At 51.7% G+C, this 25,691-nt stretch overlaps 1 protein-coding gene across 1 annotated transcript; it reads left to right on the top strand.

The window, feature by feature from the left end:
• Positions 1-549: 549 nt before the first annotated feature.
• F8 (coagulation factor VIII) lies at positions 550-25,263 on the top strand. Its single transcript, XM_021534522.3, has 26 exons — positions 550-1,047; positions 4,637-4,761; positions 5,063-5,185; positions 5,643-5,855; positions 6,403-6,474; positions 6,896-7,003; positions 8,780-9,001; positions 9,276-9,510; positions 9,903-10,077; positions 10,994-11,087; positions 11,758-11,969; positions 12,094-12,244; positions 12,391-12,600; positions 13,840-16,507; positions 16,820-16,985; positions 17,792-17,989; positions 18,522-18,750; positions 18,848-19,030; positions 19,224-19,340; positions 20,553-20,624; positions 20,937-21,022; positions 22,126-22,281; positions 23,094-23,238; positions 24,067-24,215; positions 24,482-24,658; positions 24,875-25,263. Exons 1-26 carry the CDS (start codon positions 896-898, stop codon positions 25,028-25,030), a joined length of 6,594 nt encoding a protein of 2,197 aa, XP_021390197.3. The 5' UTR covers positions 550-895; the 3' UTR covers positions 25,031-25,263.
• Positions 25,264-25,691: the final 428 nt, after the last annotated feature.

Below are 25,691 nucleotides of genomic sequence, written 5' to 3'. Positions count from 1 at the left end.
TGCACTCCTGCTGCCCTGTGACACGATTTATGGGACATTTCCCCACCTCACTCATCCAGGGGATGCTGGGACCATGCAGGGCGTTCCTCCTCATCTTCCTGCCTTCGTGAGCCAAGGGACAACCACGTGGTAGCGTATGTGCCTGAGCACACGTGTGTGCGTTGATGAGGGGAGGGGGATTTCATGGGCTTTTAAAAAGACAGATTGAAAATTTGTAAGCAAAATGAAAGAAATTTGTAGAAACATGCAGTGCATCTTCTCTGAGCTCTACTTCTGGACCCTGGGAGAAGAGGAGCAGCTGGTGGGAAGGGAACTCCAGGGATCATTCCAACCCACTCCTTCCAATGAGGCTTGAGGCAAGGCTGTGTGGCCAAATCATCTCTGTTTGGGCATCCCAGAGACAGGGATAAGTCACGTGTGTATGTCTGCATTCCTGGCAACCCGCTCTCCTCTTCAGAGGTGACAGAGAAGGTGAGACCAGGCAAAGACCACACCTAAATTCTGCTGCCTCTGCAACACTCCCTTTCCTCATCTTGCTCCCAGACAGGAGCCAGGACACTGAGCCAGCTGGGTCCTGCAGCGGAACTTACCCTGTGCTTGCCCTCCCTTTCCTTTTGTTTTTTCCTCTCCTCCTGCCACTGCCAGAGGAAGAGCAGGAGAGTCCATCAGTCACCCGCTGCTCTTTGCACAAACCTGCTCGAGCGATTCCCCTCCTGACATCTCTGAGAAACTCTTCAGTGCACCGAGTGAGTCTGTGGGTGCTGGCTTAAATCATCATCTCCGGTGGATTACAACAGCTGGATGAGAAGATAAAGGCTTTTCCCTCCTCTTTTCTTTCTCATCCCTTCATTTTCACTTTTCCTCCTGAAGTCAGAGCGGTTCCCAGCCAGGAGGCATGGTGCTAGTGGGAGCCCTGTGCAGCCTCCTGCTCCTCTGCCTGGTTGAGGAGGGCATTGGCAAAGTGAGAAGATTCTACATTGCTGCAGTGGAAACCGCCTGGGACTACACACACAGCGACCTGCTGTCCGTGCTGCGAGCGCCTGCAGGGTAAAGCTCTTCCTTTTGCAATTCTAGAACCCTGCCCTGGGTGTTCTCCCACCCTGGCATGTGGCACTGTGAGCTTGACTCCAGGCATGCAGGTACATGGGGGCAATGTGGCAAGGTGGGTGCACTGAGCTACTGGTACAGCTGGGAAGGGGTGGTGTGGTGGGGAGTCACTAAATGCAACCCCTGATGAGGGACAGGTGGAATTGAGAAAGAGGCAAACCTGTTCTGCATCACTGTTCTGCACTGTTTTATCTTAATGCCATTTTCCTAGGATCCTTTGAACTCTGTAGTAGGAGCCACGAGCTGGTTTCCCAGCCTGTGCTTTCTTTTCTGCTCTGCATCCTGGTGGCTTTGTGGAAGTGTGAGGGGAGACAGGCACCTGTGACTCGCTTGGGCACTGCAGAGGAAGTTTGGCTGTGTCCCCCTGACATAACTCTCAGCAGCAAAGGCTTTACACTGTGTCTGCCCCTGGTAAAATCCAGCTTTAGTTATTTATTTCTTTGTTTACATTACATTGCTGGGGCTGAAATTTTTCCTTAAGGAAATGAAAATAATTTGTAGCATTACGGCAAAGAATGGTATTCATGCACAGTGGCAAGAAGGAGGAAGGCATGGTGGTTTTGCCTGTGTACTTTGAAGTAGGAAGGAAAAATGGGAGTTGCATTGCTCAGGCAATGGTATTGTCTGAAGACACAGCTGGCTTGGACATGCATGGTTGTGAATGTTCTGAGGTCAGCATGGAGAATGGAGCTGGATGGTTACACCCCCTGTGGCTCAAGGTGCACCCATTCCCCCTACCCTGTTTCCATATCCCCTTCCCCAGACTCTCTGATGAGGTGGTACCAGCCCATGACCCATCTCAGACCCACAGTGGCCTGAGCAGCAAGGAGCTGTGGTCAGGCTCTAGGGATGACCCAGGTCAGCCTGACTAGCTGCTGTAATCACTGTATCCCAGTTATGTTTGTTTTTCCTATTTTGATTACTTCATAGGAAAATTTCATCCAGCACCCCCCTTTTTACTGATCCCCCTGGCCTGCTTTCACTGATGTTGCCCTCAGATCCATTAGGTTATGCTAGAGATGATGACTTCCCTCACACTGTTAATTTATCCCTGTGGCTTTCCATTTCAGCACTGGCTTTAAAATGCACTTGGGCACTCTTTCTGACCCTGGAATGACTCAGGGACCTGACCCTGCCTGGGGATGAGTGGGGCATTGGCAAGGCAGTGTGAGGTCACTTGTCCTTCTCTAAAATGGGGGAAGATAACATGGGCTGTCTCAGAGGGACTTGCTGGTGTGCTGCAGCCTGGAGAGGGAGAGAAGTCCTGGGCAGTGCAGCTAGGGGAGCCAGGGCTTGCTTGTTGTGGCTATCCCCAGCTGAAGGATTGTGCCTTTTCCCTGGCCCTGCAACCTCAGCCCAGTTCCCTGCAACAGAGGAGGGCACAGGAAAATAGCCAGGCTGGATATAAGGGGCATGCAGGAGTGAGGCAGGAAAGTGTGGCAGGCAGAGCTGCCCCTAGAGCTGGGCTGTCCCTGAGCTGTGTGTGTGGTGCCTTCTGCTCCTCACGTTCTCCCTCAGTGTACCAGGGCAGCTCCCAAAGGTGCATCTCCAGGCAGGACTTCCCAACCCATTGTATGTATCCAGGGGTTCCTCTGGCATGTTTGTAGAAAGTTCTGTCAAATTAATGGGCTACAACACACCAGGCCAGAGCTGCTCACACCTTCCCCATGATTTCAGTTTCTCTTCCTCCCAAACACAACCCCACCAGCAGGGTCAGAGCCAGGGCCAGCACATCCTGCAGTGGCCCAGTGATCTCAGCTCAGACGTGGAGCTGGTGGACACGTAGCAGCAGCCCATGTCTGAGTGTTTTGGCCGTGCAGGATGTCTCCCAGCTCCAAGAGATGAACAGATAGTGTGGCTAACAATGCTGATCCAGGGTGCCAGAAACTTATCAGCCTGTCTCAGCTCCAGCTGCCATTGGGGAAGGAAGTTCGCGAGGACCCCAATTACAGAAGACTGGCCAGAAGAACTTTGATCAGACATCTCTGGGCTGAACTCCGCCTGCTTGTCTCCTGTGGGCTCTGCTCTGCCAGGACTGGGACCCAGCACTAAGCCCTGTTGTCACTAAGGGCCCTCCCAGCCATGCCCCTGCATGCCAGCAAAATCCCTCTGGCTCCAGAGGATTCTTGCCTTTTTTACTGCAGCATTAGCAGGACCAGACCATCATATCTCAGGGCTGCATTCTCAAATTTGGGCTTTCTGTGAGCTAGAGATTAAGACACAGCTTCCTTAGAGTGGACAGCTGAGTGTCAGCAACCCTGCATCTCAGCTGCCTCCCAGTGTGGGGACATGCTGGAGAGCAAAGCTGGGACAGGACCCCACTGCCATCAAGCCAGGAATCATAATGGTTCATGGGCAAAGTCAGCTGAATGCAGTGGCACTGCTCCCTGGGGCTGTGCCTGCTTCCTGGGGGCTTCCTGCCAGCCTGGGTGTGGGGTTATAGGACTTGGGTGCCTGTGGGGTTTTTATGGGCTCCCATCCTGCTCTGCCCCTGAGAACAGTAGACCCTGCTCTCCCCACAGCACCCTCCAGCTGCAGGTGGCTTTCAGCCAGTGTTGTGGGGTGAGTGTGCATTGCCTTTCCTAAATTTGAGTCACTCTGTCTCCTTCCTCTTCCACTTGAGGAAGAGTTGCAAAGGCAAACGTTGTTAGAATTAAGGCTTAGTCAGAGCAGGACAGCAAACCTTCCCTGATTCTTAAGTGGGAAGAAAATACCACCTGGCTTTTCCTCCAAACAAAACAAGGCTGGAAAGGTCTGTCTGGTTACTGGAAATGGTCTTAGTCCTGGGGCTGAAAAGTCAGCCTCTAAAATCACTGAAGAAATTCATGCCTTTGTTATCCTGACAAACATGCTGGATTCCTTCTGGAAAATGAATTTGTTAAGCTTCTTAGGGCTAGAAAGTGGCCAGCAGAGATAAGTGGGGTGTGAAATACACTCAAAGCTCCTTTTTCTTCCTGCTGTGAAGTGTAAATCCCATTTTAGGCAGAAAAGAAACAAATGTTGGGACATTGCTCAGACACAAAGCAAACTGCCACTACCTGCCAGCAGCCTGACAGTCTTTCCTGGGGAGGAGCTGGGGAGGGTGTGAGTGACATGTGATGTGATCTGTTTGCCACACCTGAGGGTGCTGGGGTTGGGATGGGGGTGTCTGCAGGGCAGAGGTCACCATGGCACTGCCAGTGCTCTGTGTCTCTGCTGCCAAGGAATCATGAAGCTGGACAAGGCATGAGGCAGGAGACTGGCAGCAATGCCTGCTGCTGTGCCCTGTCCTAGCTGCATCTGGGTATGGCCTTTTGTCTTCTTCCATCATGGCTAATACCACAATACTAATCACTGCCCTGTTGTCATCTGTATGCTGAGCAAAACATTTCCAGTCATACCTGGGAGCTGTCAGGAAATCCAAAGGACACAGCTGGGTGAGCAATCCCTGGGGCTCTGACAAGCAAGCTGGTGGGAAGGAAGAGGATGCCTGTTGCCCATGCATGGACAGGTCTATGCAATCAGCCTTGGCTTTGCCTTCCTCCTGCAGCATTTTGGGGCACGCAGGCCCACGTCTCCCCCCAGACCGTGTCCCTCCCCGCTACAGGAAGGCTGTTTTTGTGGAGTATCCCGACGGCTCATTCACACAGCCCAAGCTCAAGCCAGCATGGATGGGTAAGAAGCACCTGCAGTGTGGGGAAAACACCAGCAATCCTTGACAGCCACCAGACTCATCCCAGGTTGGGTGCTGGCTGCTCGTCAGCCAGGAGCAGGAAAGCAGCTGGGTGGATCCTGGTATGGCAGAGCTCCTGGGGGTGCAGAGGGCCTTGCTGGAGCTCATGCAGTTGATGCTGCCGTGCTGCACAAGAGGCAACCACTAACTGGGTTTGTGGAAAGTCACGACCCTCTGGGGCTTCTGGCAGGGTGTGAGCTGCCTGACCCCAGCTGCCTGACCTTATTGCCTTATCCCCTTCAGGCCTTCTAGGCCCCACCATCCGAGCAGAAGTCCATGACACAGTGGTCATCATGTTTAAAAACCTGGCCTCCCGCCCCTACAACCTCCATGCTGTCGGGGTGTCCTACTGGAAGGCGTCGGAAGGTGAGCTGGCAACATCAGGTGCTGCAAGTCCTTGTGTAGCACCTCCTGCTCTGCCACCTGCCTGCCAGGTGTGCATCCCTCCCTCACCTTCTGCAAGGACACATGGCCACAGAGATGGCCTACCTTGGGCCATGACCATGCCCAGCCCAGAAATGAGCTGAGCAAACAGTGCAGAGCAAACCTGTATCAGGTACAGGGGTAATACACAGGTTAAACCTAAGGCTGGATGCTTAGGGCAAGGAAGACTGTGCTGCCAGCCTCAGGGCAGGTGGTGGTGCACAGCCCAACATGTGAGTCTGGCACAGCTCTGCTACTACCCTGAGACTTGTCACTGCTGTGGGACTCACTCCCCTGGGATGGAGAGGGGCTGTGCTCTGGGTTGGAGGAAGGGCATTTCTCTAGTGATGGTGTGCTGGGGATGAACCTTCAGTGACATCTGACCATTTCTTTGGTTTAGGAGCTGGGTATGAGGATGAGACCAGCCAGCCAGAGAAGGAGGGGGACAGGGTGGATCCTGGGAAAACACACACATATGTCTGGGAAATCCAGGAAAACCAGGGCCCGACGGACGACGACTCAACGTGTCTGACCCACTCCTACTCCTCCAACACCAACAGCGTGAAGGACATCAACTCTGGTTTGATTGGGGCTCTGCTGGTGTGCCGACCTGGTAAGGACAGCAAAGGGTGGGGACAGGCCACATGCAACCATTAATTGAAAAGCAGAATAATCACAGATGCCTTCCCGAGGCTGAGCATGGCAGTGGAGTCAGTGAGCTGTGCTCATCAAAGTGCTCCTGGGGTTCAGTCTTGAAATCCTGACGGCACAAGGTATGAGAAGATGTGACTGGAGAAAGATTTGTCATCTCTGGCTGAGACATATCCTGGAGGTAGTTGTCCAGACCCTTCTATAGTCACTGGAAATGACTGGGCACTGTCTGCAGGCTCCAATGACTCACCAGGAGCAGTTTCTCCACTCAGCAAAGGTCTAAGAGGAGGCACTACAAATTGACCTTTTGATGCCTTCTGTATGCAGCTGCCTCTCAACCATGGACTTTTGGGGACTGCAAGACTGGAAGCAGGGCTGTTGCAATTTGAGACATGACAAAAACAAACCACAGCCTGGCCTTGGTTTACCAGTTCTTGAAGAGCACAAAGGGAATTCCCTGGGTGTTGCTTGCTGACCTTTAAAGAAATCCATCTCATTGCATCTTGCAGGGACCCTGGCAAGTGATGAGAATGAGGGCCTGCAGAAAGAGTTTGTGCTGCTCTTCGCAGTATTTGATGAAGGTAATTGCTAACTGAGTGTTGTCAGACCCTCCGTTCAGCCAGGTCTGTGGCATTTGCTTTGCCATGTGTGTTCAATTAATGTGAGCACAGCTTCTCAGCACCCACACCCCCTTCCAAGCCTGTGCATGCTCCCCAGCCAGTGTGCAGCTGGTGCAGTACTGCCCCTCCTTCTCTTCCCCAGGTGCAGGGAGCTTGCAGCTCACCCGTGCCCAGCTCTGCCATCCCATGCCCTGGCCCTGTTCCCATCACACAGGTTAAGAGGGGAGCCATTCCCTGTCTCGTGTAGTGGTCATCCCCACACCCATGGCCAGGAGTGCTGTGGATTTCCACAGGCTCCATACATCCAACTTCCTTGAGAAGGTTTACTTTTGCTTTGAAATGCCCTCAAGGGAAAGCTGACTGTACCCTCCTCTCTCCACAGGGAAAAGCTGGTACTCTGAGCAGGGTTCCCCAGCAGGTGCTCAGCCCCAGGCTCACAACAGGACAGAGCTGCACACCATCAATGGCTACATCAATGGCTCACTGCCTGGTGAGTCCTGCTGGGACAGGGACAGGGGTGGGGGGCATGGGAGCTGCTAGGAGCAGGGGTGCAGCCAAGTCTGTAAAATTGAGGTAGCTTGGGAAAGGATGGAAGAAAAGAGATCAAGAGGACTTTCCAGCTGATGGATCTGTTAGGCTGTGTTCACCTCAGAGGGGGTCTTATATTTCAGCTCCTTGATCTGGATTTCGCATTTACAGCAGGGCAGGAGCTGTTTCCAGCTGTCTGTGTTGCCAAGTGCAGCTGACTTCCTTGGAGCTCTCCAAGAATAATGCTGGTAGCAGAGTTTTATCTTTTGTAGCCCTGGGAACAAGGCTGGTGGTAGCATTTAGCTCTCACTAAATCACCTTCATAGGATTTTGGGAATAGAACTATGGAACCATTTAGGTCGGAAAAGACTCTTAAGATCATCAAGTCCAACTGTAAACTACTTAACACTGCCAAGTCTACCACTAAACCGTGTCTCTGAGTGTCACATATACAAGTCTTTTAAATACCTGGGCACCCTGTGCCAGTGTTTGATAACCCTTTCAGTGAAGAAATTTTTCTCAATATCTGACATAAACTTCCCTGGTGCATCTAGAGTGATAAGGCTATCACTATTACAGAGTGATAAGATTCTTTCAGACTCCTTCAGAAGAGCAAAAGAAAAGGCTGGGTTTGATCTCAGTGAACACAAAAGTTGCTGTTTTCTGGTATTCTCCAGGGAAAAGATCCAAACCTGCCCAAGAGTGAGGAATCTCCAAGGCAAACTGGGAAACCGTCAGGAGAGTCATGACCACCAGCAGCTTTGGTGAATGACATCCTAAAACCTCCCACTTGGGCCTGGCCATTCTCCAGCAAAAAAAAAAGCAAAAGTCCCCTAAATTCCCTGTCCTGATGGGTTAATAAGGGTTAAGAGCTAGGGAAGCCTCATAGTCAACCACTATCTCTGCACAGAGGGTTTTCCTTGGAGAAGATATCCAGCTCCACTCAGCATCCCCTCCCTGGATGCAGCACTTGGTCTGAGAGGTGTCTGATGGAGAGCTGGAAATGGAGAACTGAGGGCCTCAGGATGGAACCTCCACCCAGTTTCCTGCCAGGCCCTTGGGATCTGTTCCAGTCACCTCTGCACTCTGCCAAAAGCACTTGATGCTGTATTTGACTTTGTTTGGCTTGAGTGTCCATGAACTTGTCATTCACTTCCCTGCTAGATTACAGAGTCCTTCAGCACACATCAGTTTCTCCCCAGGAAAGTATTTTTACAATGCAGTCAAGTTCTTTCCCATTTCCTAAGCACACTGAGCTCTTTGAGTGTCTCTGAGGAAGGAATTTTCTCCAGCACTCAATCCTGGTGACCCCTCTCTGCCCTTAGTGGTATTTCAGCTACTGCTGAGGATGTGCTGAAGCCCTGCTCCAAATGAAATGTTTTAGTATCAGGCTTGCCAGTGTTGTGATCAGACAAATTACTCTCCTGTCCAGTGCCCAGGTTCCCCATTTACAGAATCAAGGAGCACATTTCTCTCTTTTGCCCCTGCATCCCACTGTGAGCTCCTACCAGCAACCCTCCCAAAGTCCCCCAGCCTGTAAACCTGGTCTTATTTCAGGGGGATGGTGTGACCCATGCCTCTGTTTTACTCAGTCCACATTCATGTGTGATTTCTCCAGCCTGAAGCCAGCACAGGAGCAGGGGACTCTATCAGCATGTGTCAGACTCTGGCACCAAGAGTGTGGACAAGGGCTGGGCACGGTGCTGACTCCTTGGCTGCTTTCCTTGCCTCCTGGCAGGTCTCACACTGTGCCTCAAGAAGCAGGTCCACTGGTATGTGATCGGGCTGGGCTCTGGGCCAGAAGTCCACTCCATCTTCTTTGAAGGCCACACATTCCTGGTGAGAAGCCACCGTCTCAGCAGCCTAGAAATCTCCCCTGCCACATATCTCACAGCCCAGACTACGCCAGGAACAGCTGGCTGGTTTCGGATGTTCTGCCAGATACTGTCCCATCAGCAAGGTAACCTTATTTTCCAAGAGCTTGGGGGGAGAGCAGGTCAGGGCATGGCCTGGGCTCAGGGTTCTGTGCAGTGCTGAAGCTCCAAGGCCCCTCCTGCTCCCTAGTGTTACATCACCTGCAGTCTGGTCCACACCAGATGGCATGGGTTGATCCAGGTTGGCCCATTTGATGGGAACAGTAGTGGAGAAGATTTCTCCCAGGCAGGGTTTGGGGAAGTGCCTGTCTGTATTGGAACATCAATGTGACCCTTTCTGCCTGGCTTGTCTGAACCCAGTTGGCATGGAGGCCTTTGTGAAGGTGGAGGAGTGTCCTGAGAAACGCCTGCTGAAGATGGGGAAGCTGTTAAACGAGCCAGAGGACATGGATTACCCTGAGGAAGAGGAGGAAACTTACCACGTGATCCAAGTGCGCTCTTTTGCCAAAGACAGGCCCGTGACCTGGACTTACTACATTGCAGCTGAGGAGATGGACTGGGACTATGCCCCGGTGAAGCCAGTGTCTCTGGACAGGTGAGAGTGGGCGTGTGTGCTCATGAGGCTGCTCCTCAAAGCAGCCCTGCCAGCTCTTCCCCTTTTCCCCAGAAATTACTTTTCATTCTGCCCAACTTGGACAGTTTTGCTCTTCCTTATTAACACTAACAGTATGGATGCAGGACAACAATGGTTTTGGAGAGGCCATGGGAAGGCAGGAACTGGCTTTGCTCCATTTTACCAAATGACCTGCAGAGACATTTGTCTCCAGGGCATTTGTCTCTGTCACCAAGGCCTCTGGAACCAGTCCCTTCTGAGCAGATGACAACTCCTGGTGACCTTCTCAGCCATCTGCCAGGTCCTTGGATGATGGAAGGTGTTGCTCTGTGTCCTGCCTGTGGCCATTTACTCTTTCTCTGCCTTGCCTGCAGAAACATGGCGAGCCTGTATCTGGAGCCTGGCCCACAGCAGATTGGTTCAAAATATAAGAAAGTGGTGTTTGTGGAGTATGAGGATGCAACCTTCAAGAAGCGCAAGGTGTCCAACCAACAGGACAAGGGAATTCTGGGGCCTGTCATCAAGGGGGAGGTGGGAGATCAGTTTAAGGTAAGAGAAATGCAGCTTTCCACTGCAAGGGGAAATTTCAGAGCTTGATGCTCTTCCTATTAATAGCTCTTGGCTTGTGGCTGAGGTCTGACTTAAGTCATTCAGGTGCTCTCTCATGTTTGGCAATGTTCAAAGTTTACTAGAAAGGCAGATGTTACTGGCAGCTTAAGGTAAATATCAGTAAGATGTACAGGATATGCCCAGTCCCTCTGATTTGCCTTCATTGCAGGTGTCTTAGGAACTGTGTGAATTAATACAAGACACATGACATTCAGCACCTTCCTCTGCAGCAGGAGTGTCCTCTCATCCTCTGCTCTTCTCCATCTGTTTGCTGTTACCTTATGGCATTGGGGACTGCCACTTTTGTCTTCCAAAGTGCCTCTCCTGACCACTTGATTTGTTTGCAGCTGGGAGGAATGGGATGGTTTCCAGCAGTTTCACATTTCTGCTCCCTCCCTGGGGTTCCCTGTGCAGTTGTGGGCATGTGACAGAGCTATTTAGAGAAATAAAGGAACAGCTTCACACAGTGAAGTGGGGAGCAATTTAAAGCTCTTGATTGTTGTGCATACTTAATGTCCTGGTCCTTTGGGGCCTGGCTTGATGGCCCTCTTCTGACTCATGTTAAAGTAAGACTAAAGACAGCAACTTTCTCTTTAATAAATCCATGCCCTTCTTAAAACAGACACCTCCTAGAACAATGGACAGTGTAGGCTCATCATAGAGAAATTGTGGTTTCTTTATTCTGACTTTGTTATCCCAGACATGTCTAGGTCCCTTCTGTTGATCAGTGGCAGGTAGCCAAACCCTGGGCAGTGCTGTCCAGTGTTTCCCTCTCTGCAAGGACACTGAGAGCAGCTTTAAGGGTTTACAGTGATCAGAAAGCACCAAACATTCCTGCTGCCTGTCCTCATTTCAGATTGTGTTCAGGAATCTAGCCAGCCGACCCTACAACATCTACCCTCATGGCCTCACCAGCGTCAGGCCCTACTATGCAATGAGACCCTCACAAGGTAAGGCAGGCCATGGCAACTTGGGATATCATCTGGCCACTGCCATTTTTCTGGGCCAGGAGAGTTTCCTGAATCTTGTGGTAAAACTGGTTGTCCATTCATCCAAGCACCTAAACTCTATAACCCCAGGGATTATGATGATTCTGGGTTCACATTCCTATTGGTGCCACATAACCCTGTCTTTAAGGAGAGCTTCAATGATGGGTGGGAGAAGGGGCATTTTCAACCAGGGAGATGGGAACATGTTAATTGGTCCATCCTGGAGGCCTCAACTTTCTGAGGAGGTGGGAACCATCCTGGTGATCCTGCCTGTGTTTGCAGTTTATTTACAGCCCTCATTCCCTAGGCTCCCTCTGGCCTGCATTTGTGTGGGGGGTTCATTGTGATTTAGACTCTCCCTCTTGAAGCTTGGTAGTTTTTGCTCTGGGGTTGTTTTTTTCCTACAGGTTTCACTCCCAGAACTGCTTTCACCTCATGTTATTGTGCTCCCAGGACCATGGCTTGTGCAGGACCATCCCCCATCCCACCGGGATCCTGGGATGGGCATGGGTGGTTCCCTCTGCAGCTTGTGTGGTCAGGAAACCCTTCTGAGCTCTTTTCAAAGGTGGGATCGCCTCTTGCAGGAGCTGCCCAGATATAACTGGTCTGCTCTTGGGTTGTGTGTTGCCAGAGAAAGATGTGAAGGATATTCCTATTGCCCCTGGGAAGTCATTCACCTACAGCTGGAGTCTCACCACTGAGGATGGCCCAACAGAGGCAGATCCTCGCTGCCTCACCCGTTTCTACTACAGCTCCATTGACCCCCTCCGAGACACAGCTTCAGGCCTGATTGGACCCCTCCTGATCTGCTCCAAGAAGTCCATGGATCAGAGGGGGAATCAGGTGGGTCTTTCCTGTGAAATAGCAGTAAAATTCTCCATGCACCCAGTCTGAGACCTGACAGCTACACTGGGCACCAGGGGTGCTCTGATCAGACCAGGAATAATTTCTTCCCTCTCTTTTCCAGATAATGTCAGACAACATGAAGTTGGTGCTGTTTTCAGTCTTTGATGAGAACCACAGCTGGTACCTGGAGGAGAATATCAACAGGTTCTGCTCTGATGCAGCCCATGTGGATACTCAGGACCCCCAGTTTTATGCCTCCAATGTGATGCACAGTGAGTACTCAGCCAGGGGGTCCCTGGAAAGCCCCCACAGACATAGGCTCATCCCTGCCCCAGAGAATGAGCAGGGGACACACAGCAGCTCAGCAGCCAATGGAGGTAATTTGGTCATGAAATATTTCACCCCTGCTCTCTTCCAGCTATTAATGGCTTTGTATTTGACAACTTCCAAACAAAACTCTGCCTGAATCACGTTGTGTACTGGTATGTCCTGAGTGTTGGGGCCCAAACAGATTTCCTCTCCATCTTCTTCTCTGGAAACACCTTCAAGCACAACATGGTCTTTGAGGACATGCTTACTCTCTTCCCATTTTCTGGAGAAACAGTCGTCATGAGTTTGGAAAAGCCAGGTGAGTAACATGGGCTATTCTGTCAGCTATGGGCTTGGCATCCCAGCAGAGATCAGTGAGCACTTCCAGCCAGTTCTCTGAGTGGTGCCCAATTCCTTTTGACAGCTCTGAGAGCAAAGGGATCCACAACCTGCTAGAACAGCAAAGTGAGAAGCAGTGATTAAATCTATCAAAGCTTAAATCAAATAAATTTAATTATGGTATTTTACTTAATTAATAGGGTGTGTTAAGGTTACACATGTTGCCAAACCAGTAAATTGTCTGCAGTAACATGAGCCTAGTGGACATTTGCAATCTTGGCTCCAAGCTTGGAGGTCAAGAGGAGTGGCAGTGCTCTCCCTGCTGTGGGTTCAGCTGCTGGTCATGCCATTTATCTACACACTTTTGCAAGGACAGAAACCACAGCCGCAGAGAAGGCAGAGAAAATATTTGCTTCAGAGTTCAGTTTTATTTCCCCCACTCAGCCCTTTTCCCTTAGCACTAGCAAAAGCAGTGCTGTCAAACCATTTCCTCACTCACAGAGAAGACACAGGAGTTACCATGTGGTTGCAACACTGATATGAAGGTCATGGGCACTGCACCCTGAGCCAAGCTGTCAGGATTTGTAGACACCCCAGGAAGCTTTCTACAGCCCAGCCAAGCCTCACATCCGTTTGAGCTCGGATTCCTCTGCTTCCTCAGAAGCAGAGCAGCAGCTCAGCCGGCAGCAGGTGGCAGCTCTCTCCAGCAGCAGAGCCCAGAAATCACACATCTCACCCTCTGCTGGAAGCAAACACACTGGCTGGGGATATGAGTGAGATGCAGCCTTTCATTTTTTTCTCCTTCAGTGGGAGAGATGTGGTGACTCTCTTTGGGTGAGAGGTATGTTTGACAGTACCAGGATGTTTCTGGGGGTGGGTTATGGTGACTGCTGCTGCTGGAGGCTCTGTGGGTTCCCACTGCATTAACTGCTCTCACCAAGCTGTACTTGGGCACTCACAGGTGTGTGTAGCACACTAAGCTCTGCCAGGAAACACCAGCCCTGCTGATGGTGCTTGTAAAGCTCTGATGTTGCCAGCAACACTGTGGTGCTGGCTGTAAGACACTCTAGGGACTATGGAAGCATGGAATCACTACCATGAGCCAGAGGCTGCCTGAAAATATAAGTTGCACTAGCAAAGGAGCAGAATGGGAATGGCATCTCTTCCAACTTCCCACTGAAGTGGGCTGATGGTGTCCTTTTGGCCTCTCTTGAGACAGGTGTCTGGACACTGGGGTGCCTAAATCCTGATTTCAGAGACCGAGGGATGCACGCCAAGTTCACGGTCTCACAGTGCCAGTATGAGCAATACACTGGTGAGGAAGATTATGTGTATCCTGAAGAGGAGGCTGTCTTTGAATTCCAGCCCAGGGGCTTCTCTAAAAGAAAGAAGTCATGTGTGAATGAGCAACTGAACAACATTACCTCTTCCAGAAATGAGATAGAGAAGACAAGATTGTGCCTGACAGAACATGGGGCCCTCCTGAGCAATGGCACGACTTCTGATCCCTCTTCCAATAGCACATCAACATTTTTAGGAACAATGCCAAATCCACATGATATTTCCATGTCTTCTCTGCCAGAGATGAGCTATGACCCAGTGTCCTATGAGTCCTTCCTGGAAGATGAAGAATTGTCAAAAATCATCAGCCAGGATGAGGGGTTTGGAGCAGTCCCACCTGGAGAACACTTGGCGAGTGTCAGTGGAAGGGTACATGGTACTGTGAGCTCAGAAGATCAGCAATGGCTGCACCAAGCCACAGCAGCTCCAGGAGATGCTCTGGCAGGAATGAAAGTGAGAAAAATAGCAGAGCTGCAGGAGCCAGTAAAAGGAATGACAGTCCAGTCTGGTGGTAGGATAGAGAACCTGGAAGCAGAGCCTCAAAAGACAACTACTCCTCCAAGAAGCTTGTGGGACTCCATTGCTTATGCTGCTGGCAAAGGCCCTCTTCAGGAGAATAGGAGCTCCATTCACCAGAAAGATGTGGAGCACAACCTGGCACTTCAAGATGTGTCTTCCCAGGGTAGTGCGGACAAGCTGCTAAAACCAGCTCATAAAATATCCTTCAACCTGTATGACTCAGGGGAGACAATCAGTACAGCACCATCTTTAAGTATTGATCACAACTCTTCCTCCACATTGAACAATCCTTCTGCATCTCCAGATGAGACAGAAGATAATAGGACTTCTCATGCTGTGGTTCACAGTCACACCATAGAAAGTAATTATTCATCATATGACCTGGATGCTAGGCTGGAAAAAAGGCCTCACAAAGTGGTTTCACAAGGCTTTTACAAAACTTCTGAAGAGCAAAATGTTTCTTTGTCAGACAAACCTCTACCAGGAGAAATCTTCACAGATGAGAGTAACTCCTTGCCTGTGAAAAGTGGCACAGAAAAAGCCAGTGGACTCGCCAAAGGCCTTCTAGACATCACCTCTGCAGACACCAATGAGCTTGAGCCATCTAGCTATGTAATGACAGAAGAGAGGGATGAAACAATTTTGAAAGAAATGTTTCAGGATGCTAAGGAATTAGCAGAGCTGGACAGTATTGCCTTTTCTGAATCGAATGTTGTGACCAATGACACCAGGCCATTCCCAAGTGGTTTCTTAAAGAGATCTGAGCAGTTTCTGAGACAGAGAGTTACAGCCAGAAGCACGAATGGCCCCGACTGGAGACCTAAACAAGCCAGGTCACTGGAGAGCAGAAATCTGGGTCTTCCCAACATCAGCAGCAGAAAGCCCCTCTCTGATGGTAAGACAACAGAGCAGGATGTGGCCAGCCAGCTCCCTGACACAGCAGTGAATAAGGAAGCCCCAAAGGTGTGTGGACCTCATTCCCCATTTTGCATCACTCGCTTCAAAAAGAGGTCCTTGGTATCAAGCAACACCTTTCCTGAGGTGCTGGCAGCCCCACAAAGCCTGGGAGGAAAATCCAACATGGTTGAGAGAAGGCTACACCCAGGCATGGATGCTGTACAGGCTGATGAGATGCATCCTGAGGGGAGGCTGAGCACAGACAGGGGAGTGCAGGGCAGCAGTGATGGGGCTCAGCGCAGCAGAGACTCCTTCCCCTCACAGGGAGCCCTGGGGACAGGCTCAGCAGTGAGCAGCTCACAAAGGCGGGTCACCGCTGAGGCTGCAGACCTGGCCTCAAACTGGGAGCCAGTCTCCCCTGGGGCTGTGGTGAGCATGGGGGACTTGCACAGCCCAGCTCTGGCAGAGCTGCAGCCAGGCAGAGCTGTGGTATGGGGGGCTTCTGAGAGCGAGCAAACTCAGGGGAGAAGCCACATGGAGGAGGAGACAAACTCTGTGGAGCAGCCGGGTTGGTTCCGTCCTGAGCCTCAGCAGCTCAAGGCCAATGCTACAGAGGACCATGTGCCTGGGAGAATGTCTGGGCAAAGCCCAGAAGGAATGTCTCTGAAATCAGCCATCAGAGAGAACTGTTCACTGTCTCTAAGTAGTCCCCCTCTCAACAACAGCACCAAAAAGCCAGCAGAGTATGTGCAAGACACTCCTCAGGGATGTCAGGCGCTCAGCAGGGAAGACATCCTCAGAGAAATAGGGAAGACAGAGGGCCAGGGCCTAGGAGAGCCCAAGGAGGATGCAGAAAGCAACAGCACAGATGGGGAGAGGAGCCACATCCCAGGACAAAGGGACGAACCCGACCTGAACAATGGGACACATTCCAGCCCCTCAAAGACTGCCAAGACAGACTATGATGAATACAGTGCCACAGAGCAGACCATGGAGGATTTTGACATGTATGGGGAAGAGGAGCATGACCCGCGCTCCTTCCAGGGGGAGATACGGCAATACTTCATTGCAGCAGTGGAGGTGATGTGGGAATATGGGGACCAGAGGCCCCAGCACTTCCTAAAAGCAACGTAAGTGTGATTTTCCTGCATGCATTCCTCCTGCACTGCATGGCACAGCATGATGCGTGAGATGGCATGTCCTGGCAGGCAGGATCACAGTTCTGTACCAGTGCAACCCAGCCAAGCAGCCCAGGGGAAGGATGCTCCCAAGCATCTCCCCTCTACCCAGGAGGGTTTAGACCTCCAGAAACTTTGAGCTTTCTTTCAAGTGGGTCAGGGATGCTCTGGCTCTGTATCCCCCTGACCTGTAACAACCCTGCCATGGCTGTCCTCACTGTGGGACAGTGTCACCTAACTTACCTAACTGGCATCCCCCTGCAGGGACCCCCGAAGAAGCAGGAGGAAGCATTCCTGGCAGTACCGCAAGGTGGTTTTCCGAGAGTACCTGGATGATTCTTTCACGCAGCCAGTGCAGCGGAGAGAGCTGGATGAACACCTGGGCATCCTCGGGCCCTACATCAGGGCAGAAGTTCAAGATGTTATCATGGTGAATAGAAAGTTTCCTATAAAACCATAAATGCCCCTGTTGTTGTTGGAGTTCAGGAAGAGGGAGTGCTGAGCTGAGCCTGCAGGCTCTGCATTGCCCATGGGTTAACCTTCGGGGCTTGGGGACAGGAGCTGCCCTGTTGGCATGTGAATGGCAGCAGCCTGGGAGCCAGACCATCCAGAGGGACCTCAGTGGCTGGAGGAGTGGGCCAGCAGGAACCTCAGAGTGTTCAGATGCAGAGATCTGAACCTGAGACAGACCCAACTCCTGCAACAGTATGGCCTGATCAGCTCCTGGGCTCCATGGGGAACCTTTTGGGTGAAGGGATAGCAAAAAGGGTAGTTAGCTAAGCAGGGCTCAGTGCAGCTCTTTAGGACCTCTATATGAGGGCAGGCTTGGGCTTCCCATACTACCAAAGGTCCTTCTACACCTACCTGAGAAGAAGGTGAAAGACTCAGGACTTGTGTCCCTGGAGAAGTTGCCCACTTTTCACAGAAGTCTTCACCAGGATAGCTTCAGCACCATTGGGCTCCAGAGACAACAGTGTAGCTGACCTTGCTTCCATTGAGCAGGCAAGGGGCCTCATCCAGCAGACATGAACCCAGGATGTGCTTTCCACCAGAGATTGCACTGCACAGCTACAGCTTGTGGTTCAGCAGGGCTTGGTTACTTCATGGAAGCTAGCTGTAGGCCTGGGAACCACAGACATCCTTCCCACCAGCTGGCTGGATCCACCACCAGGATCCAGAGCACTGTCAGCCTTGCTCCCTCACACGTTCCACTGCTTTGCCTTCCCTCTGGTGCAGGTGACATTCAAGAACCTGGCCTCACGGCCCTTTTCCTTCCACTCCACACTGACAGCCTATGAGGGTACAACACAGCAGGGTGGGGTGGTGCAGCCTGGTGGCCACCAGAAATACTCCTGGAAAGTCCTGCACCAGATGGCACCAACCACACAGGAGTTCGACTGCAAGGCCTGGGCTTACTTCTCCAACGTGGACCTGGTAGGTGGGGTCTCCATGGGGCATCCAAGAGGGCAGCATGCCTGTGTCTACCTGTGAGGGCAAGGAATTTCCTATGGGGCTGTGCTGAAAGCAGCCTGGGGCTGTGTAGATTCTCAGGTGTCTAATACAATTATGAATACGTTCCTCTCCCTCTCCCCCTCCCTCTTCCTCTGCTCTCCTCTCCATTGGGTTTTCACCCCTTTCCCCAATTATTCCAGCTTATGAAACTAGCAAGAAACCAGGATTTTGCAGTTCCTTACCCCTATGCCAGATCTTCCTGAATTTGGCCCCAGGGTCCAATGCAGTAGGGACTGTTGCACAGTTGGACAGACAGACACCACATCTCTTGAGAGCACAAGCAAACACTTGCTGCTCAGCCCACCATGTCCTTCCCTCCCTGCACATGCCCCAGAGTGGGAGCCAGGCCAGGGATGAAGACGGGTTCACCCCTTTCCTGTCTGCTGTGCCTGTTGCTGGTGTCAGCGCTGCCTCCTGCTCGGAGACAGGCCCTCATTTCCTGACTCCCTGGCAGGAGAAGGACCTGCACTCAGGCCTCATCGGGCCACTGATCATCTGCAAGCAAGGGGTGCTGAGCTACGTTTCCAGGAGGCAGCTGGCTGTGCAGGAGTTCTCCCTGCTCTTCACCATCTTTGACGAGACCAAAAGCTGGTACTTCCCAGAGAACGTGGACAGAAACTGCCGCCCTCCCTGCCAGCTCCAGCAGGACAGCCCTGACTTTAAGAGAAACCATTCCTTCCACGGTAAGGCTCCTTGCCCTTGCCCTTTCCATCCCACCACCTATATCAGGATGGAAATACCCCAGAGCCTCGAGCCCCTCCTGACTGCTGCCTTTCCCAGCCATTAATGGCTATGTGAGTGACACCCTGCCTGGGCTGGTGATGGCCCAGCAGCAACGGGTCCGATGGCACCTCCTGAACATGGGCAGCACTGAGGACATCCACTCTGTTCACTTCCACGGGCAGCTGTTCAACGTCAGGACCAGCCAGGAGTATCGCATGGGAGTCTACAACCTTTACCCTGGTGAGATGCAGCACGGGCACTGTGCACCCCCTCTGCCAGGGCTTCATGTTTGTGCCCTTAGGAAGTTTCTGTGGGGGAATACCAAGAGGGGGGAGTGGATCTGGGCTATTCTGTCCCTGTGGTTGCACAGCACTTGGCACAGTGGCATCCCATTACTGGCAGTAACTCTGCTCTGCTCTCCATTCCTGGCCAGGTGTCTTTGGGACAGTGGAGATGTGGCCCTCACATGCTGGGATCTGGAGGGTTGAGTGCAAAGTGGGAGAGCACCAGCAAGCTGGAATGAGTGCCCTCTTCCTCGTGTATGACCTGAGTGAGTGATTTCTATGTGTCCTGACCCATGGGGGCACACACACTGTCATGACCGGTGTGTATTTGAGCTTTCTCCCCCAGATCTCTCATAATTTCTCTTGGGGGGACCTTCTGTGTTTTCACGCTGAAAAAATTCACTACTTCAGCCCTTGCCAGCCTGCACAGCCCAGCAGAGAGCAGTCAGGGACACAGCTGGGGTGAAGGCTGGGAGACCAGCTCCATTGGCCTGCAAATATTTACTCCAAGAGCTCTCGTTTTCCAAAACTGAAGGTCCCTGGACCTTCCATAAAATGCATTTACCCAAGGAGGTGCATGCATGGGCTGGTCCCTGCCTGTCAGTAAGGTACAGTGCCCAGCTGCCTAGCCATATATCAGGAGGTAAACTGAGGCAGACAGCAATGACAGGAGGCAATGAGTGATGCTGCCTGACTGCAGGTAGGTCTGATAGAACTAGCTCCAAGAGCAGCTGCAAAATCCACAGTAAACCTCTGATTACACCCCAGAACAACATGTTTCTATCTCACCATAAGTAAGGACTGGGGAAGTGGTGTGACAGAGTAGTATTTTATCACAGTGTGACAGTCTCTCTCCCGTTTATAAAAGAATATTAAATGTCAGCCAGATAACGATGCTTTAAGTTAAAAATCCGCTTAAGATTTCAAATTTGCATTTTCCCCTGGAGCATTTCACAAGCAGTGGAAATGCCAAGGTGTGACAAGCCACTAATAATAATGGTTATTATAAGAGACAAAGATCCCTGTGCTCAGAGACCAGAAGAGAGACAGAAAGAGACAGGGGTTTCAGGTAGACTTTCCTTTAGCAATGTGATATTTGTTTTCAAAAGATGCTGCCTAGCAACAAAAAGGCTCAGAAGCAAGATGTGGATATAAGGAAGAGACACTTGTCATCACTGCTGGGACATCAGGACAGAGGTCATGGACTCAGGGAAAGGGGTTTGGCAAAAGGCTGCTGTGTCTGATGCTGGAAACTCTCTGCTCTTGATGTGGGGGATGTGAGCAAGAACTTCTGGCTATCCTGAAATTCAGGGATGAATGTGGAAGCCTCTGAAACCTATATCTTGGTGTAAGAGAAACAAGCCTGGGAGCTCCTGGAGGCTTACAAACCTCCCTGAGCCTGAAGGCTGCTACCCAGCCTAGACTTTTGTCGTCTAACCAACTGTCCCTGGTTTCTGCCCTCCCTGTGTTCCCTGCAGACTGCCGGAATGCCCTGGGTATGGCCTCAGGTGGCATTGCAGACTCTCAGATCACAGCCTCGGGGCAGTATGGTGAGTAGCTGGAGGGCACGTGGGGTCAGGGCAGCTTCAGCCAGCATAACTTATATGTTTGCCTGCCCAAGTTCTGCTGCACTGGGTCCCTGGTAGTGGAGTCCTTCCTCCATCCCTGCCCATGTCAGCATCCCAGTCAGGACCTGGAGCCTTCCCACATGGCTGGCCCCTTGTGCCAGTGCTCTGCCACCCTGTGTGCAGCTACTAAACCCCAGGGTGATCCTCTGGCCCAGTGCTGTGCATGGACCTCTCACCACCTCAGGCAGCACCAAGGGCCAGCAGCACCCTTGTGTCTGTGCTCTCTCCTTGCAGGGCAGTGGGCTCCTTACCTGGCCAGGCTGGGCAACACTGGCTCCATCAATGCTTGGAGCACCGACCGCAGCAATGCCTGGATCCAGGTAAGAGGGGCCTCATGTCTGAGGAACCACTGTGGGCATTGCAAGGCCACGCTCATGCAGAAGGACTCACGGATGGGCAGTGCCTCCCCAGCTATAAACAGCTATTCCTGCTGTTTCCTCTTCCCTCTGTGAGGAGAGCACTAAGATCCTAATGGCAGCTGCTCTGCTCACGTTGCTGCTGGCCTGACCCCCATATCCATCCTCAGTGCAGCAGAAGAATTGTGGGAATCCAGGGCTTCCCTCTGGCTGCCCTGGCAGGTCTGGGACCCTGGCAGGGGTCAGGAACCCCCCTGGACAGAGCCCCCAGAGACACTGGCTGTGATCTCTGTCCATGGAAAAGAGTTTTCAATCTTACAGGATCAATTACCAGCTCTGAGGGTTTGATATCAGTAATAATTAAGTGTGGCACGGGTGCAAAAGTAAAATTTTAGGATTCTAGATGAGGGGTCCAAAGGGGACAAGATGGAGGAAATTGGGTGTGCCTTGTCCTTTTTCTCCTTCTTCATGCCCTCCGTGTCTCACTGTGGTGTTGGCATTTTTCTGTTGGTTTAGGCTGGGGACACACTGTCCAACGTAGGTGACAGATATTGGCACGTTCTTGTAAATCCAGCCCAGGGAGTTTCTGGTATTTAATGTTTGTAACATCCCACTGAGGGCAGAGCCCCACACGCTGCCCTGCAGGACAGAGCTGGGCAGGGCAGCAGAACATGTTAGAGATAAACAGAATAAACAACCTGGAAACCAGCACAGACCAATTATGGCTTCTGCTTTGGCAGCGGGGCTGACAGACAGAGACTTTCGACAATCTCGCGATCATCAATAGCTCAGATTCCGACAAAGAATCACTTAATGGTCCAGCTGGATCACGGGATTGTGCAAATATCCCCCAAAGACCAAGGCAGAACAGCTCACCTCTCTGAACAGCTCTCCCCTGCCCACTCCCAGCTGTTGGCTGATTTGTGCCCTTATGAACAACTGTTTTAATTACTTTTGTAACCAGTCCTCAGTTATGTCAGGAGGAAGCAAGTTTTTGGGTTTACAGGGCATTGCCTGAACATGGCTTGGGTTTTCCATCAGAAGTGAATCCCTGATTTCATTCTCAGGTGGATCTTTTGCATCCCACCATTATTCACGGCATAAAAACCCAAGGGGCCCGACAAAAGTTCTCCAGCTTCTACATCTCCCAGTTTGTTGTGTTCTACAGCCTCGATGGGCGAAGGTGGAAGACCTACAAGGGGAATGCTACGAGCACACAGATGGTAAGGTGAAGGATCTTGAACAGAGTGCTTTCTCTGAATGGGGTGTCCTGGGGTGATGAGGGCTGGAGAGCTTTGTCCACAAGGGAGAAACTTCCTCAGCCCCTGAGATTAGGGCAGGAACAGAGACCATTCAGTGCCAGGTGACTGAATCACAGATTCGCTGTCTGTGTCTAGCTGTCTGATTTTAAATTGTCTGAGCTACCTCTTTCCACCATCCCAGGTGGCTGTGAGATCCACATCTTAATGTTATGTTGCATTTTTACTTAGAGCTAGGCATAAGATTCTACCTGAATATCTTTTTTGACCTCAAAGGCAAATTTGCCTTTCTAAAAATATTGTGTAGTCACAGATAATTTGGAGAATCTACAGTCACTTGAAAAAACCCACAACCTAAATATGCATAAGCTGATCAATCCTGGGATTGATCATAAGCTGATCAATCAAAACTGGGAGAAGAGTAGCCAGAAAAGCCTCCATTGTGTGCACCATCTGTGGCCACAACTTTTCCCAGGTTCAAATGTTTGAGGACTAACTTTTCTCCTTATTTTTCTCACACTTGTTTGGTGAGAAAATATAAAACCAAGGTAATTTGCACAGACCCAAAGTTTCTTCTTCTCTTTTTCTTTCTTAGTGGCCCACTCACACTTTGGCCTGAACCTCATCTCAAATAATTTCCCTGAGTTGTCATTTTTATAAGTACGGTGATAAGATACAGAAGTGCCAGGCATAAATATTCTTTTCCCCAATAATCCTTGTCCTGTGTGTTTCTTTTTCCACTGGTGCAACAATCCTTTTCCTCCCTTTCCCTGCAGCTGTTCTTTGGAAACGTGGATGCAAATGGCGTGAAAGAAAACCGGTTCAACCCCCCAGTGGTAGCCCGGTACATCCGCATCCACCCCACCCACTACAACATCCGAGCCACGCTGCGCATGGAGCTCCTGGGCTGCGACCTCAACAGTGCGTGCCACCCTCCCATCCCAGCCCAAAACTGGGCTCTGCTCTGCTGGGCTGCTGGGCGCCGGCTCCACGTGTGCCAGGACTCCCAGGCAGCTATGGAGGAGGAAGGAGGAAGGCACTGAGGTGTTGAGGGAACAAAGCCTGAAAGTCATTGTGGTCTTAGGGATAAAAGTACCAGAGGGAGAGCCTGGGGCCAGCTCTCACATGCTTTTTTACTAAAGCACAGAAAACTTCCAGAGGCAGCTCAGCTGATAGACAGAGAGCTGCTGGGTCTGGGGGAGCAGGAAGCAAGCAGAATGAGATGCTGTTGGCTTTTACACTGGTTTTGCCAGTAGTAGGTGAGATGGCTCTGATCAGCAGTGCCCCAGGGGAAATGGTGCCCTAGGATAATTTCTTTGGCTTTGCACACCTGCTCTGCAGCAGCTAAAAGCAGCACTGGCTGTGCTGTCAGCCCATGTCCCAAACCTGCCAACTGGCTCTGGAGCAGCTGTGCACAAGCACACCTGATCACACATGTGCAGGGTGTCTCCTTCCCAGGTATTCTTGTCCTCCCCCTGGGGACAGGTTCTCCTTATGTTTCCTCACACCAGAAATTCTTCACATTCCTCTTAGATAAAATCTCCAGGGAGAAAAGAAGGTGGGAGTAGTTTGGCCAGAGCCATGCTGCACACAGGGGCCTCAGGCAGTGCAGGGACCATGGCACTGCAGCAAGGCACAGAAGAACTTGTAAGCAGGGCAATGCAGCACAGCTGGAGCAGTGAGCAGGCAGAAAGCATCTCCATGATGGGTCTGTTCTAGCCCCTGACAAGCACTGCTCCTCTCTTCCAGGCTGCTCCATGCCCTTAGGAATGGAAAACAGAGGGATCCCTGATGAGCACATCTCTGCGTCCTCCTACAGTGCCAACGTCTTCTCCAGATGGACACCGGCCCTGGCCCGCCTGAACCTCCAGGGCAGGACCAACGCCTGGAGGCCAAAGGTAACCTGTGTGAGGAGATACCAGGCAGGCAGCTGGGATCCCAGCGGGGTGTCCTAGTCAGGGCTGTATGGGAGGTGTGCACAGCCACATGCACCATGCAAACTGCACACTCACTGCCACACCGATTTAGCGCCCACCAGCTCCAAGCAGATGTCTGGTAGGGCAGGTGAAGCAGAGGGAAGTGCAGGGCCAGCTTGGCTTCAGCTGCAATGAATGTGTCTTTCTCATTGCTGCTGGAGTGTTGAAGGCAGTCTATCCTTCCCCAGAGCAACAGCCCCAGAGAGTGGCTGCAGGTGGACTTTGAAGTAACCAAGAAGGTGACTGCAATTATAACCCAAGGTGCCAAAGCTCTCTTCACTCAGATGTTTGTGAAGGAGTTTGCTGTCTCCATCAGCCAGGATGGCATGCACTGGAGCCCAGTCCTGCAAAATGGCAAGGAGAAGGTAAGCAGAGCTGCTCCATGGCCAGAGCCCATGGCCACCCTCAGGGCAGCAAGCACAGCCCTTGGCAGCAAACATGCTCGCAGGATTTCTCTCCAAGAGCAATGAGCCAGGCTGTGCTTCTTCCTTTTTTAAAGCATGCCAAGGGGTGTTTGTCTGGGTTGATCCTGTCCTCACTATGCCAGCCAAGTGCATCCCTGGTTTCTGTCTCCTCTCCAGATTTTCAAGGCAAACCAGGACCATCAGAGCACAGTGAGGAATACCCTGGAGTCCCCTCTCTTTGCCCGCTATGTGAGGATACACCCCCGCCAGTGGCACAACCACATTGCCCTGCGGCTAGAGTTCCTTGGCTGCGACACTCAGCAGGAGTACTGATGGCTGCAGGGCCAGGAGGAGGCACTGCCAGCCCAAGGACACACATCCACCAGGCACTGAGCTCTCCCCAAGGCTGGAGCCATCCCTCCAGGGGCCTGGCTGCTCCTGCTGCTGGGGAAGAGAAGGGCTGGTCAGCTTCGCAGTGGCTGGGTCATTATCTGCCTTTTCCTGTGTCTACCAGATGCCATATACTCAGATGTAATGATGAAGAATTAAACAGTAATTTTCCAGTACCTCTCTGCACTTTCTCCTCTGCCTTGGTCTCCCCAGAGGCCCAGTCAACATTACCACCAGCTACAAATTAATTAGCCCCAGAGCTTCTCAGCCTCCTTTTGCACAAACTGCTGCTGTCCTGGGCACAGTCCTGGAGGAGGAAGAGCAAAGATAAGGATGAGGGGTGGAGGCCCTGCTCCAGGCCCCAGTGTCTGTTTCACAATCAGTGGGGATGGGAAGCTAGAGGGAGGCAGCTCTTGCTCAACCTGACTCAGCACTGGGATTTGGCCCTGCTCTTCCCTTTGTCTCCTTTCCACAGTGCTGCTGTGGATGGGTGCCATCACCCCACCTTTCTGTTGCTGCCTTGAGCAAGCCCTCCTTGTTCTCCACAGGAGTTCTGTGGATGCCTGTGGCTCCCAGGGACCCTGGAGGATGAGCTGCCACTGTG

The sequence above is a fragment of the Lonchura striata genome, chromosome 14, assembly GCF_046129695.1.
Source record: "Lonchura striata isolate bLonStr1 chromosome 14, bLonStr1.mat, whole genome shotgun sequence".
In the NCBI taxonomy this organism is placed as follows: Eukaryota; Metazoa; Chordata; class Aves; order Passeriformes; family Estrildidae; genus Lonchura; species Lonchura striata.
Note: the sequence above shows the minus strand (reverse complement) of the source record. Positions and strands in the feature narration are given on the sequence as shown.